The sequence below is a fragment of the Vigna angularis genome, chromosome 4, assembly GCF_016808095.1.
Source record: "Vigna angularis cultivar LongXiaoDou No.4 chromosome 4, ASM1680809v1, whole genome shotgun sequence".
Classification (NCBI taxonomy): Eukaryota; Viridiplantae; Streptophyta; class Magnoliopsida; order Fabales; family Fabaceae; genus Vigna; species Vigna angularis.
The window spans coordinates 37,371,713-37,387,583 of NC_068973.1; the positions used below are offsets into that span (position 1 = coordinate 37,371,713).

Sequence of the window (15,871 nt, forward strand, 5' to 3'; positions counted from 1 at the left end):
TGTGATAATACTTTATTAGCAGAAGGTCGTTAAAACTTCTTCTCCATCGATAGAATTTTATTGAAAACTGTCAAAGCGAGAAAAAAACCATTAAATATAATAAGATATTCATAAAATTTTATGATTTTTAATAAATTTCGAACACTAACGAAAACATTTTTCTGAAAAACTAATTTCTTGTTAACAATTATTTTATTTAAAAAACTGAACCTTATTTTAGACAGAGGTTGGTTTATTAACTTTTTCAAACTTTGATTTATTGAAATAAAAATATTATGTTCATCTTTTAAAAATTGTTTTTTAAATGTAGGTTACTTATATTTTATTTAAAATTTAATTAATTTAAATATTTTTGCAATACAATAAATACTCACTAGTAAAATAAAATATTAAAAAAAAAATTAAAAAGTTTGATTCTTATTCATGCACTAACTCCGTCGTAGTGAAAGTCAACGTTATCAATTAAGTGGTCAAATGTCCCACGTAAAAATTTCACAAATATTTTAAAAAAATTATAAAACTCAATAACAAAGATATAAAATTACTCACAATGAAACTCACACATCATTAATATATTTTTATCTAAAAAGATAACATCCGACCATGCTCAACAAAATATAAAACATTAACCTTATCAAATGTATCACTTCATCCATGCAACAACTTAAACTCCATCATTTTTTTCATGTTTTTAGACAAAACTTTATAAATTACATTTGAGTGTGTTTGTTTTGTCAAGAGTTTTTAAAGTGTCGAAATTAGAAGACGAATGTTTCGTGAGAGATAACTTTATCAAATGGTGTTTGATACTTGGTTTTTGAACATCAAAACTAGAAGTGAATGTCTCTAGACTAAACTTTATGAACTATGAATTGTTCGTGAGAGTTTTGAAATGTCAAAGTTAGAAGATAGATGTATTTTGAATAGAAAACTTTATTGACTGATATTTAATATCATGCTCTTGAGTATCATTGTTAAATGATAAATGTATGTAAATTAAGAATTTTATGAGTTAAAACATATAGAAATTGTTTTTATAAGTATAAACAAATATAAAAATTATTTGATAAATGAACTCATTGTATATTTTTTTTAACGTTTTTATACATTACTTCTATTTTGCATTATACGTTACGTTATAAGCTCTTGAATAACTAAATGTATATTTTTTCTATTATTTTGCAAATACAAGTGAAAAGCTATGGAATAACTATATATATATATATATATATATATATATATATATATATATATATATATATATATCCCATAAGGACAAGAATAATTCCTCTCAACATTTTTCATATTAATTTTTAGTGTTTAAATGCACTTCTAAATAAGAGAAGAATAAGAAAAAGCAAAATATATAATTACAAAAGTGATAATTGTTTTATCTATGTTTTAAGCTTTGTATTCTAATGAATGACATTAAAATAATTGTAAACTTGTTAACAATCAATTATTTTCTACTTCTAGTCTTTTTAAGAAGAAAAATGTGTTTTCAGCTTATTTACTTTCAATCAAACGTGTCGAATATTTCTCTATTTGCTTAATCGTGTCGAATTTTTAGTCTTTTTAACTTAAAAATTGACATGTTTCTAAAGTTCTGAAAATTAAATTAGTTAATATAAAACTATAAAAGTCCATGTTTGACCAGAAAAGGTAAAAAAAGTATTTTTGTTTCCAAAAAACTAACACTTTTATTTTTTTGTCTTTTTTGTTTAGGGCTTTTAGGTAGTTTGATGAGAAGAGGATGGATAGCAACGTAATTTAAAAATCGAAGGGAAGTGTTGATTATGTTTTTGAATGTAGAAGATAACGACACGTAGAGAAGAGAAAAGATGTTGAATAGGAGTGAAAGGAGCGTCATATAAACCCAACCCAACTGTTCATCAAATCAAACCAAAGCAAACCAATCATCTAACCATCACGTCACTACAAAAACTTGTTTTCTTCACTACAAAAATTTTGTAGACCTTCTGTTCGTTGTAATATATCATTTCAATTATAATTTAAGTCGTGTTAATTTAATACAATCTCAGTATAATAAAATTATATTAAACTGGCATGTCTTTTAAAATTACATTATTTTTTATAATTTTGAAGATAAAATTACACCATTTTAATATTTTTACCTCGTGAGATACCTTTCTTTACTACTAAAAAAATCCTATCTATTATTAAAACTTATATATATATATATATATATATATATATATATATATATATATATATATATATATATATATATATATATATATATATATATATGAGATTTGCTAACGCACGTACGTCTGTTTTTCAGTTGGTATATTTTAGTAATGTGTACCAGATTTTAGTAGACAAAAATACCCTTATATATATCATGGATTCTAAGTTTTAAGGTTAACGGTATTTTAATAATTTTCATTCTCAAAACTTAAAAAAAAAAAAAAACCATTCTCAAAACTTAAAAAAAAAAAAACCCCAAACCCTTACTCACCTCTTTCATTGCTCTCAATCCTTTCTCTTTCATATTCACCTTCAAGCAAATGTTCATTCAAGATCTCTTCAATTTCACCATCTTCACTAACCTCTCTAATTTCATCATCTGCATATGTTGAATCATCTTCTCTAAAAAAAACCCTCCAGGCCAATTACCAATTCTTTTGGATGTCATTATGCTTGTGAAAATTAGATAAAATTATATACGACAAAAATTATAAAATGAAAACTCATTATAAAGTCATTTTTTGTAAGAAATTGTTTAACAATGAGTGTTTCTGATTTTTTCCAAGCCAATTACCAATTCCTTTGATGTCATTATGCTTGTGAAAATTAGATAAAATTAGATAAGACAAAAATTATAAAATAAAAACTCATTATAAAATCATTTTTTGTAAGAAATTGTTTAACAACTGATTTTTTCCAAGTCAATTACCAATTCCTTTATGCTTGTGAAAATTGGATAAAATTAGATAAGACAAAATTTATAAGATGAAAACTCATATAAAATCATTTTTTTGTAAGATTGTTTAACGGCAAGTGTTTTTGATTTTTTCAATTGGGACTACAATAGGATAGGGATGACAGAGAAAAGATTGGAGTGAGAAAGATGAAAGAGAAAGAGTTGAGAGAAATTTTTGATTTTTTCAATTGGGGCTACAGTAGTAGGGATAACAGAGAAAGAATTGAAGTGAGAAAGATAAAAGAGAAAGAGTTGAGAGGAATGAGAGAGGTGAGTAAGGGTTTGAGTTTTTTTTTTTTTTTTTTTTTTTTTGAGAATAAAAATTATTAAAATACCCTTAATCTTAAAACTTAGAATCCATGATATATAAGGATATTTTTGTCTACTAAAACCCAGTATATATATATATATATATATATATATATATATATATATATATATATATATATATATATATATATGATAAAATTTATGTTGGTGTTAACTTTTATGGTTCGGATAGATAAGGCGCAGTTTGTTAGAAAATCTTTTCAAGGTACTTGACAAAAACTGTGCTGTCATCAAAATCTGATTATAATAGTAGACCACGAGCAACGGGAACATGCCTTTGAAGACAACAACAGCAACAAACACACTTTCCAAAGGTTAGATGGACATGGCTGACTGAGAGAATTGCTTAAATTATGAAAGGTTTTTTTAATAACTTATCCATTGAACCAGATACCTTAAAACTTTTTAACTGTTTCTTATCGGTAAAAACCATTTTTTTAATAACTTCAGCTAAACATTTTCTTTGTTGACTTTAGTATTGAACTCTTCAATCTATATGACCTGTGAGATCTACAATTTTAAAATAAATAACTTATTTCAGTAAACACACATTCTATATATTCTAAGTCCAAAATTTGTCCAGTGAGGAAAACCCTTTTATTGTTTCTTTTCTGCTAGTTTGTCTAATCATGTTGGGTCTAATTTATCCTTTGATGAAATTAATGAAACTTCACAAATAGTGTGTCTGGAAAATCATCAAAATCGTTTGTAAGCATGAACCACATCACATTTAAAAGGAAAGCTACTGGGAAACCACTTATTTTCCACATATTTAACAGACGTAGAAAGAGTTAAGCACCAAATTAAACATGTATTTAGTAGTTCCATGTGGGTAAGATAATACTGATAGTTTCAATCTCGGATCATCTGAGAACGTATCATATGGGCGAGATAATACTAACAATTCCACAGAAAATTCGAACATACATTCTAAGGAGAGACAACTGAATCTAGCAGTGGCTTTGGAAGTTTGGGTGGAATCATGGCGAGTTTATATATGCAATTGAAAGGAAAATAAACTTGTAGGACTTCAATCCCTACCAACAATTCTAATCATAAAAAATAATTACCCTATTCTATCGCCAATGGACATTGTAGTTCTGGTAGTTGCAAAGGGGAATATACACTACAGACCAGAATTTGATGGTACTCACAGGAATATTGGACAATCAATGCTTGAGCATATTCGGTTAAACTTCTTTCTGATTGAAATTTAGTAACAGGTTAGAGTGTTTTGAAGATTTAAAATACTTTTGTTTCAATTACATTAAATGTTTCACACATGTCATCCTAAGATTATATTTTTTTGGTGTGTGACCGGTGATTGAGTGTGCTTGAGTTTTACTAAAATTGTTCGGGTCCGTATAGGGCATGGGCCACGTCATCTCTCAAGAGCTCCTCAAAGTTATTTGTCTCAGGTGTGAGCTGAATCTTACATTGACATGCCGTGTATATATGACAATAATACGTGTTTCTTCTGCTTCATTTTCCTACCCAGTGAAGACAGTAGTTTTGCAGAGGCAAATGTATAAATACAACAGTTAGAGTTAACATAAAATAAATTACGCTCATTCATTCTTGTTTATGATTTAAATTTTGCTTGACTACATTGAATGCATACCTTATTTGAATTTTAGAACAGCGTTGCAGAAGCTGTCCTAGACTGTATAGAAAAATGAAAACGCTTTACTGTAGATTGCGGATGCCCATGCTTCCGACTTTCTTTAAAATGCAAGTAATGGCCTAGTTATTTTGGGGAAACACTTCTTTATCGAAATCAGAAACTTCAAGACTCACTTAAAGCATAAACATAACAAACCCTGAGCTCAGTTGCAGCTCGACCGAATTCATACATAGTTTATTAGTTCCTTGTAAGGGATTTGACTCTTCTATGAATACTCTAGAGAATAGAATGTTAACTAGGAAATCAGAGGTGTGCACATCATCCCTTTAGAGAAGCCAAATTCCAAGAGAAACTATTACGTTAGGAATTCCATGGGGTTGACCAACCTCCTACACGACTTGAATTGAAACACTCAAAAAGCATATTAATTAAGTTCAGGGTACATACCATTGAAGGACTATATACTTTCAATAGTATCTCCAATAACTTCTTCGTCTTTTATCAGAAAATTATTTTGGACGCCCAAAATACATACTGGAGTCACACTAAGCTAAACTTGCAAGTTTAATAAATAAAATTAAATTCTATTTCAAACTTGTTGTTCATATGATCTAATAGAGTAGCAGTATTCTAGATAAAAAAAATATAGTAGTAGTATAATTGCCTGTAGTACTATAACCTGCGTATAGTTCAGATTCCATCACACATATTTTGTATCATTAAACAATACACATTCACGCAAGTTTAGAAAAATGTATTAGGCACTAAATATGGAACCAGATAATCATTTTATTTCTCCCAAAATGCTCGTGCTGTCCTAGTGGTGAAGGGAATTATAAAGATAGGTGCTGGTAATTGTAAAGAGGCCGTGCAAGAAAGAACATATACAGGAAAGAAAAACTACTCTTCGATAGTAATTACTGAGTAAAAAAACACTAGATTTTATTTGTTCCTGAGAAATCAGAATGCAGAGGTATACATCACACAGGAACGGCTGAAAAAATTGATTATAAGATCCCAATAAATTATCTGAATTAAAAGCATGCTCTCTACAAGAGACCATAAATTAAAATCCCAACAATATAAACAAGTGTGGAAGCGACACTAAGATGCTGCGTATGAATCTAATCCATTTTGCACTAAGTGAAATGATAAATTCTGCGATCATTATCAAACAAGACCAGTAAAATGAAGACTAAGGACATTCTACAGCGGTTAAGTTTTTCTGTAGGAGGTAAATTAGGGTTCACAAATGACGGACCTTGACCTTCAGTGAGCCTTTCTCCTTTGCGTCGGTTTCTGGGTGGCTAATTTATAAATCCAATACACCTAGAGTAAATCAAATGAACAAAGAGTGATTAGAGATAGAAATGGTGACATTTATTTGAAAATAAGAGTGATGAATGGAGAGAAAAATGACCATAGCGAGGACATGCACTGCTATCAGAAGAACCAGTAATACAGGTAGTGCGTCCTGGATCCATGGTTGCGTGGGTTTGTGATGTCCGTACGCCATTCCACTCTGAAATTTCAAAACGCGAGGAAGCAATACAGTGAAGGTTTTGTTTCACTTCAAACCGGGGTTACAACAAATACTATTTTCCCAACTACAGAGATGAACTGATGCATTGTAATAATAATAATAATAATAGTAATTACCATAATTATTTGTTATTAGTATTATTAAAAAACAAAAATTGGGATTTCAATATTCATCTATATATATCATTCATTTATGCTTGTCAACTATACATAAGGTGATTAAGTTTTAAATATATCATAAATTTTAGTTTATTTAATTAATTTTTTTTAATTTTTTGTTTTGTTGAGTACTTAAAAATTATTAGGTATCCTTTCCTCCATCATTTTGTTTATTTATTCTTAAAATATTAAAAAAAAATTAATAGAGACTATTTCAAATTAAAAAAGTAAAATGGAAAATGCTGAGTTCCATCATACATAAAAAGAATTATATATTTAACAACTCAAATACCATAGTTTAATTTAATAGATAATATTAGTTGATAAAATAGACAAGTTTACTAATAACTTTAATGACAATTAAGCCTAGCAATTAATTCCAAACTACTGAAAAAACATAATTTTCAATAAACAATAAAATGTATACCAGTAAAAAGAATGTTAAAAATTATGTGAAAAGAAAGACTTCTCTTGGGAACGTTCAAATTTTTTTATGTTATTATTAATTGATCAGAAAATATTTTAAGCATGATTTTTAAAAGGGTAATCATAAAAATTAATAAATGTAGTGGTAATAATAATAGTAATTTATAATTACATAATAATATTAAAAAAAATTATGATGTTAGTGCATACAGAACAGGAAATTGTGCACGGAGGGGATCCATTAGGGCCATGAAAACATAAACTTTCCACGGTGCCAAAGGTGGTAGAGGTTTAATCAAATCCAATCAAAGAAGAGGGCGGTTCGTTCTGCAAAATTGGTGCCAACTGTCTAGTTCGGTGCTTACCTTACACCACACGTGGCAGTTTTCGTCAGCTTTCAGATTTGCGAGAAAGTCACACACACTCACCGCTGCACCTCATCGAATCAAACCAATGACTAATTGGTCGCACCTATGCATTTTCTCAAACACTTGGTGTTCAGCGTTTTTCCATGTTTTCCATTGAATTTGTTTCCCCTACATACCAATGACGAGGAATGCCTTCGCTGCTCTCTACCGACACCGCGCACCTATTCTTAAATCTGCTCGTACATTTCCTCTGACTACTACTCTCTGCAAACTATCCGATTTCTATTCGCTGTTTTATATTCAATTATTTTTAGAATTTAGTGGCCTTAGGTTATTGGTGCTATTATTGTACTGAGAGTTCTTTTTCTTGCAGATTTATATCACGACAGTTTCACTGAAATTATCTTGCGCAAATGCTTGCCGTTGGATTGCCCTTCCTCGTCATGCTTGCTGCACCGAAAGTCGTGAGTGTGTTTTTGTTTTCCGTGCTCAACCGATTACCTAAAGTCGAGTTTTTGTCTATTTCATGTTTTGTGACTTTCAAATTTTTGGTTCTTTGTCTGCAGATATTCAACTGGTTTCACCAGTGTGCATGGCGAAACGCCCTCTGCTGAGTATGCGAGGATGAGGAGGGAATCGCTTGAAAGTAAATTTGGGCATGCTCTTGGAACTTATAGTTCGAAGAGTTTCAATGCTATCTACCGGTTTGGCCCCTTTTTGGCTTTGTACAGGGCAGCAATTATTTCATTTCATGTGTTAAGGCTAGCCATGTGGCAATTATTCGTTCAAGACATGAAAAAACGTGCTGTTAAGGTAAACATGATATTTTCTCATATTGTTTTGCGGATACACTAGGGAATGAGCAGACGTTACTTTTGGGTTGTGGTAAGTAACAGGTTTGGTGATATTGGAGAGGATTAAAACCAGTTAACTGGTTGAACAAAAATTCAAGGAAGCTTCTTTATTATAAATCTTTTAGAAGTTGGGCGAACAAAAAGACAGTAAATAGAGAATGTGGAGAATGTTTCTTCAACTAACACTTCTTCCAGCTGTGGAGAATGTGATTTCATTATTTTTAATGCTTATGGAGAACTGGTTTAAATGAACATTGATACACATTTTTTTTTTGCAGTTTCGTGAAACTCTAATACGCTTGGGTCCTTTCTATATCAAGGCAAGTTTTTCTCACAGGTTATTTTGTTTGGTTTCTGCTTTCATTAGCTGTTCATTCTTGCGTTACTCTTTCTATACTATACATGACCTATGCTGAGGTTAATTTAAGATATAGTATCAATTTCTCTCTCTCACTCAAACTTCTGCTCTTACTCTAAAATAAACTTGTATTCGGTGTCTGGTATGAATAAATTGACCGTTTCAAGGGTTTATGATCCTGGATCAGAATCTCTGTTTTTCCCATTATTTGTTTTAATTTGAGATATTTAGTTTTCTTTATCCAATTTTGCCTTTACCACAGAAATGCAATAGTCACGTGTCCAATTCTTATGATTTTACTCTAGATAGCTAGTATCTTACGTTATTACATTTTTTCTTTTACGTTGTAAAAACATTTGAATATATATAAGCTTTTCTTTTTGTTTTCCTTCTTTCCCGCATTGTCATATGACATATATATATTGAATGGAGCAAGAATTAATATGTAACATGTATTAAATGTATCACATGTGCAGTTCTTATGTTTGACAATATCCATTCATGATTCCAGCTTGGGCAGGCATTGAGCACTCGGCCTGACATATTACCAACAATATATTGCCAAGAACTTGCCAAGTTACAGGTACAATGACATCTTCCATTGTACTTCAAGCATGTAATCAAATGCTGCAGGTGCATCTATTGACTATAGCTAAGCTCTTGTCTTTTGTAACTTGTATTTTTATAAAGCCTTATAACTTTGTTATTGATACTACAGGATCAAATACCTCCGTTTCCAACTGACGTTGCAATCAAATCTATTGAGAGTCAGTTTGGTGTTCCTATTGATGAAATTTTTAATGACATCACCCCGTCACCTATTGCAGCAGCATCCTTGGGGCAAGTATATAAAGGTTAGTTAACAACAAAAGTTAGCTTAGAATTTATTCTGATTTTGAATATTTCATATTTGCTCATGTTCTGTTCTTAAAATTGATATTTTAGAATAATATTTATATGTCTGAGGAAGATTGAAGTGTTTACTTTTGTCACTTCAAGTGTTGCAGCTCACCTGCATTCTGGAGAGCTGGTTGCCGTAAAGGTACAGAGGCCCGGTATGTCTCTTTCATTGACTCTTGATGCTTTGCTATTCCATATGATAGGGGGCCAATTAAAACGGTTTGCCAAGGCCCGGAGAGATCTTTTTGTGGCAGTAAATGAAATGGTGAGTTCCTTTATAACAGAGCACAAAGATCTCATTTGCTTTGTATGACGTATTCTTTAACCTGGCATTTAAGAAATAATATTTTCCTTCTGTGTATGATGACCACTATAGCAGCTGACTGTTATGGAGTGTTATTTTTAGTTTACATTGCAATTGCTTTATGTGTTAGTCATTGTAGATTAATGCAACAGGTCAGGCACATGTTTGATGAAATTGATTATGTCCTGGAGGGAAAAAATGCTGAGCGCTTTGCTACTCTCTACTGTTGGTCTTCTGGTAAGTTAAATACTATTTTCTTTGATATAGTCTTGTCATGTCCCTAAATCTACGATGTTTTTGAATCTCAAATTCGAATTTTATATAATGCTAAATACTTTAATGTGTGATGTTGTTAAAGGAGAGAAAATGAGAGACATATGTTACTATGTATAACGGCTAGGATAATTACACATAAAAATCTGGTGCTACTCTACTGTTCCTCAAATGAGAGGGCAGTGTGCAATATATATTAGGTTATGAACATTTCTGCTATTAGCTTGATTAAATAATTTTTAGCATTCAGTTTAGATTGGTAGTTGTTCTTAGAATCAGTTTTGGACTCAACTCAATCTCAAAAAAACGGGCTTATGAGGTGAGAATAGTCTCCCATTTATGTACTCTTTGTAGGCTCTTTTTTAATATGATTAGTGACTCTTCCAAATGAAATTAGAATAGAATTTGATATCATCATAAAATTTGGGTTTTGTATACCCATCTCAACTTAACAAAATCAGCTTCTACTCGCCACACAAGCTGATTTTGTAGAGTCAAATTAGATTAATACAAATATAACATTGCACCAGAATCTCCCAAATCGATTTGAAAGGGTTGTCTGTCATATTATCCAAATTGTAAAAAACCTGAGTCCCATATTGACTGAAGTAGAGACAGGGCCTAAAAAGAGTACACAAGTAATATTGTAAAAAACCTGAGTCCCATATTGACTGAAGTAGAGACAGAGCCTAAAAAGAGTATACAAGTGGGGGACAACCTTCACTTACCAAGCAAGTGTCGTGGGGTTGAAGTAGGTTCATAGCTAAATTATAAGCTTATTTTCAAGAGGAGGTAATGAGCAGAGCAGCAAATTTGCAGATGGGATTAAACACAAGAGAACAAATGCTGTCAAAGCTCCAAAAATATATTGGGACTACACATGCTCCACTGTGCTGACTATGGAGTGGATAGATGGAATTAAGCTTACAGATGAAACAGGCTTGACTGAAGCTTCTTTGAACAGAAGGAAGCTCATTGACCAGGTATGAAGTACACAAGTTTTATTAGTTACATGTATATGATGTATTTCTTATACCATTGTGTCTGTCTATTTGCATTTCTTTTTGCTTACTAGGCTTGCGGGTTTTTGTATTAGTAATAAATGCTTGGTTTTAATATCTTTTGGCTTCATATTAAGTGCATGATTACTCAAGATGGCAAGCACTGTCAATTGATACCCCCTTGCCTCGTCTTTCTGTCTTTGTAGGGATTGTACTGCTCTTTGAGGCAAATGCTTGAGGTTGGTTTTTTCCATGCCGATCCTCATCCAGGAAATCTTGTTGCGATAAATGATGGATCAATTGCATATTTCGACTTTGGAATGATGGGGGATATTCCTAGGCATTATCGAATTGGACTTATTCAAATGGTGAGAAATATCTAAGTATTAATCATTGTAATGGATGTAACTTATTGATTAGTTATAGTCACCACTACATTTTTGTGACATCTTTATTCCAAAAATATGTTTGAGAAGTTCAAATTAACCTAAATATGTTAAACTGATGGAAACTAAATTCTGGATAATATTCAGCAAAAGGATTGAGGCACGACTCAATACACCAAAGAGAAGATACTCTGATAAATCAGAAATGACAGCCAAAACAGAGAAAACTATAAAAGACTGGTAAAAAAGATGAACGCTACATGATAGTGCTCACTCTTTCCCTTTCCAAGACTACCTTCACTACCTCAATTCTCAGATAACCCCCCATGTTCCCCACCCTCCCGAGAATGATTTTCCTCATCACTACAGTTATTATCTCCAATTATCAGGCTCCACTTGGAAGCTGTGCAGTCCGTTGGGCATTTCTCTCTCCCCATTGTCTCCTTCACTTCCTTTTATCAAATTTCCAATCCCGTGCCTTTCTATTTTCCTCGTCTCATGCACCACACAGCCTTTTGCTTCTGTGGGCCCCTTTTTCTGACATTCCCTTTATCTCCTTCTATATACACTCTTCAATGGCCTATTAATGACATAATTGGCATTTAAATTATATTATTTTTTTTCTCTTTATAAGATTTATTACACTTATATTCTTGGGTGTACATCGAATAGCATGCTTAATGTGAACTCGTTGAATGGTCATCCTATTTGTGGTGATGCTGGAGAAGAGTCAAAAGGATGTGTTAGGTTTTCATTGCTTTTATTTGCAAATCATTTTGTTTATGATCTCTCATAAGATCTGACCTAACTCCAGAGTTTTTCTTTTCTTAATCTATGGTATTCAAATAGTTATTGCATAATTTTCAAGAAAAAGTGTAGCATATTTCTGGGAACTTCTTTTATGATGCTAATATACATATTATCCTAACGTGTAAGGTATCCTTTTTTTTTCTTTTTTGTTTGATCGATTCATCTTATATATCTCTCTTGGATGAAATGTTCCTAGACATGCATTGGCGGTATACATTTTTCCTTTTGAAGTTTCTCCTCTCCATTGTATTACATTTTTTGGGGATTGGAGATGCATAATTTCCTTTGTTGTTGTGTCTAGTCTAAGCCTAAGCCTTTCTCTCTTTCAGATTGTGCACTTTGTTAATCGTGACTCTCTAAGCTTGGCAAATGACTTCCTGTCTTTGGGATTTATTCCTGAAGGGGTTGATGTACATTCAGTTTCTGATGCGCTGAAAACGTCATTCGCTGATCAGACTGGTGAATCTCAAGATTTTCAGGTTTGTTTTTCATTCTATACTCCTTTAAAGGAACAATGTTTTCTCTGTAATAGCTGTTAGTGGTGCTCATATATATTTTGATGATAAGACAGAATTTTGAGCATTTTAAAATATGTTGATTAGGGGGAGGGGGTTTGCCTACTGGAAATGCTGGAAGTATAAAATTTACGCACCATTTTGGTGCTTATTTTCAGATAGGAATGCCTGAATTTGTCAAGGATAAATCTTTGGTGCAACCCCTCCTATGGGATTAAGTGTCTCTTATCCTCTTTTCATCCCTTGCCTGGCTTGTTTCATTTTACTTTTTGTTTAGGTTCTGGGTTTCAAAGTTCTAGTTATTTTCTAAGTAAATATTTCATAGATATGTTTCTGCTAATGTCTTCCTCAACTAGGTCTAAGGCTTTATGTACCTGTCTGAAGCACAACTTTCTCTTTCTAAGTTTTTAATACTTGCTTTGGATTTCAGGGAATTATGAACCAACTATATGACGTCATGTATGAATTTAATTTCTCCCTCCCGCCAGATTATGCTCTTGTGATAAGAGCATTGGGATCGCTAGAAGGCACAGCTAAAGTTTTGGATCCCGACTTTAAAGTCATTGAGAGTGCATATCCTTTTGTCATTGGGAGACTTATAGCAGACCCAAACCCTGATATGAGAAGAATTTTGAGGGAACTTCTCATTCGTAACAATGGATCCATAAGGTGGAACCGGCTAGAACGCCTGGTATGATCTGTTTTGTTTTTTCTACTCAGCCCTACAATATAATTGTAATGTGAACATGTTCATCCCTGTATTCCTTGAAATAAACCAAAAAGTTATTCACAAGGTTATCCAACCTGTATCATTTGGAACATATCCTGCTAAGAGTCCCACATGAGGGAGTCTCATCTAATAAAATTAGGCTTATAAGTCTTAAGGAATTTTTCCACCTGATTGACTAATCTTTTGAGATGGACTCACCCTTTAGACTCATTCTCACATTATAACTTCTCCAAAGAAACATAATTGCTGTGTAACATTGACATAAATTTGTGGCCTACTTTATTTGTGTACGTACTCGTGAAAGTTGGAACTCTATATGGCACTTTTACATTATTTGTGTGAGAAATACTGGCAACACACTCGTTTCAATACCCTTCAAAGGGTGAAATGCTAGGGGATCCCATTAAAAAGGGAATGGAACCTACTCAAGAGGGAATGAGACATCATTTAATTAATGTCATTTGTTTTTCATCCAATAATAGAAATATCCTAAAACAAAATTAGGGTATGCTACTAGCATTTTTCTAGTAACTTTTGAGTGGAATTATGTTGCTTTTCCATATAAGTAAATCTGTTTTATTAGTTCAAACGTCTAATCCTTTTGATTAAATATTTTGGAATTGCAAAAGCAGATCCTTTTCATTTCTTCCCTCAAATTTAATACTCGGGGATAAAATTATTCTAGGACTTTGGACTGTATGTAATATGGATGTCATTTTTGTTCAGGTAGCAGCAATATCTGAACAAGCTTCTGAGATAACTGGAGACCCTAGTTCTGAAAAGTTTTCTAGTTCTTCTGTTTGGAAGTTATTTGACATGCACGCTGTTGTTGATTCCACTGAAGATCTTTTATTATTCATATTATCAGACAAGGGTCTTAGAGTGCGTTTTTTCCTTCTTCGGGATATAATAGAAGCAGCTGATGTGTTTCTGCAAAATGAAGTGATTGATTGCGCATTAGATGAGAATCCTCAAGGGCAGAGAACATTACTATTTGAGGTATTTTCTTTTGTTAAATATATTCTACATGCATTTGTGCATCTCTAGGGAATAAATAGTTTATAATCTCCTCACTCCTGAGGAAGAGGATTTAGTTGGCTCTTGCACATAACTTCATACATTATGTCCCTTCAACCCTTTCAGCTAAATTCGACAAAAGAAAAAAAAAAGAATTACGAAATCACTCCAAGGACCCCTTTAGCATACTTACTACTAGATCACCTCAAGCACCTCTTCGCATTTAGGGGTCTCAGCCCTTTCTGAAAACAATCCGATTAAGAAGTGAACTTTAAGTCTAACTCGACCTCACAAAACCGACTTGTAAGGTGAGGTTTGCACCCACTTATATATTCTAAATTGGCCTTATCTTTAGTCGATGTAAGACTTTCAACATACTCCCTTTACACTGAGGTATATACATCTCGAGCGTGAGACTATACATTAATGAATGATCCAATAGTGACCCGAAAGTGGTTGGAACAATATGTCCAACAAACAATAAATATCGTTAGGATAGGTTTTAACTTGACTTTGATACCATGTTAAGAAGTGGACTTCAAGCTTAACTCAAGTCGGTTTTGTGGAGTTGAATTAGGCTTAAAGTCCACTTCTTAACCCTTACAGAAAAAAACTATAATAATAAATCAATACTAAATAGAGGCAAGAGACCTAGCTTAGAGATTAAAATATGAAGTGGAACAAAAACAAAATAGAAGAAAATAAGAGTTTTATTTGACTTAAGAATTAAAATATAGTGAGTTTTTTGTTGAAGGTTTTGCGGACTAGTTAGCCTCATCATTGGTTTACACGGGTCTAAACAAGGGATTAAAATACTCAATCTGTCCTGGGCATTATCTGACGGACTAGCAAACAGCCCACATGGCCCACCTGTATTGTCAGTCATCTTTATTTTTGCTTAAATTACATACTAAATATGTTCGTTCCTTTTGGCCAATAGATTTTTAGTTGTTCCGTTCTGCCAAATAAATGGGCTAAATGTCTGAGTTATTTGTACGTTGCAGGAGCGTGATATCCTGGGTAGGATTGGAAAAGGGTTTGATTACCTTTGTGAAGTAGTGAAGTTGGCGCCAGCGGAGTGGACAGCAATGGTTATTCGGATGTCCGTTAGGCCCGAGGTTCACAGATTTGCTTTAGATATTATTTCAGCTATAGCTTTGCATTCTAGCTACAAATTACAGGTAGCTTCTTGGCTCTATTTGTCAAGACTTCTTCACAAAATGACAATTTGAGGTACCAATATTGTCGTTGACACTCATTAATTAGAAATAGGTGAGTGTTTTCCTCTCTACATATTCATTCTTAGCAGCATAAACATTCCATTCTT

The 15,871-nt window shown here is 32.4% G+C and overlaps 1 protein-coding gene and 1 long non-coding RNA gene across 3 annotated transcripts; one reads left to right on the plus strand and one right to left on the minus strand.

Moving 5' to 3' along the window:
• Nucleotides 1–3,895: 3,895 nt before the first annotated feature.
• Nucleotides 3,896–6,515, minus strand: LOC108331248 (uncharacterized). Its single transcript, XR_001832352.2, has 3 exons — nucleotides 6,322–6,515; nucleotides 4,899–6,230; nucleotides 3,896–4,767 (listed from the first exon to the last, which is right to left on the minus strand). It is a non-coding gene; the product is annotated as an uncharacterized LOC108331248 (long non-coding RNA).
• Nucleotides 6,516–7,244: 729 nt separating this feature from the next.
• Nucleotides 7,245–15,835, plus strand: LOC108331981 (uncharacterized). 2 transcript variants are annotated; one of them, XR_001832461.2, is made up of 15 exons: nucleotides 7,252–7,635; nucleotides 7,770–7,860; nucleotides 7,963–8,209; nucleotides 8,529–8,570; nucleotides 9,120–9,191; nucleotides 9,327–9,462; nucleotides 9,616–9,773; nucleotides 9,965–10,049; nucleotides 10,905–11,068; nucleotides 11,293–11,454; nucleotides 12,612–12,761; nucleotides 13,228–13,488; nucleotides 14,254–14,526; nucleotides 15,299–15,421; nucleotides 15,549–15,690. XR_001832461.2 is itself a non-coding variant. In XM_017567042.2 (14 exons), the coding sequence occupies exons 1-14, from the start codon at nucleotides 7,575–7,577 to the stop codon at nucleotides 15,774–15,776; spliced, it is 2,130 nt and encodes a 709-aa protein (XP_017422531.1). In that variant the 5' UTR covers nucleotides 7,245–7,574; the 3' UTR covers nucleotides 15,777–15,835. The 2 variants fall into 2 exon arrangements, 1 of the variants encoding a protein (XP_017422531.1); XM_017567042.2 differs by lacking the exon at nucleotides 15,299–15,421 and having other exon boundaries at nucleotides 7,245–7,635; nucleotides 15,549–15,835.
• The last annotated feature ends 36 nt before the right edge of the window (nucleotides 15,836–15,871 follow it).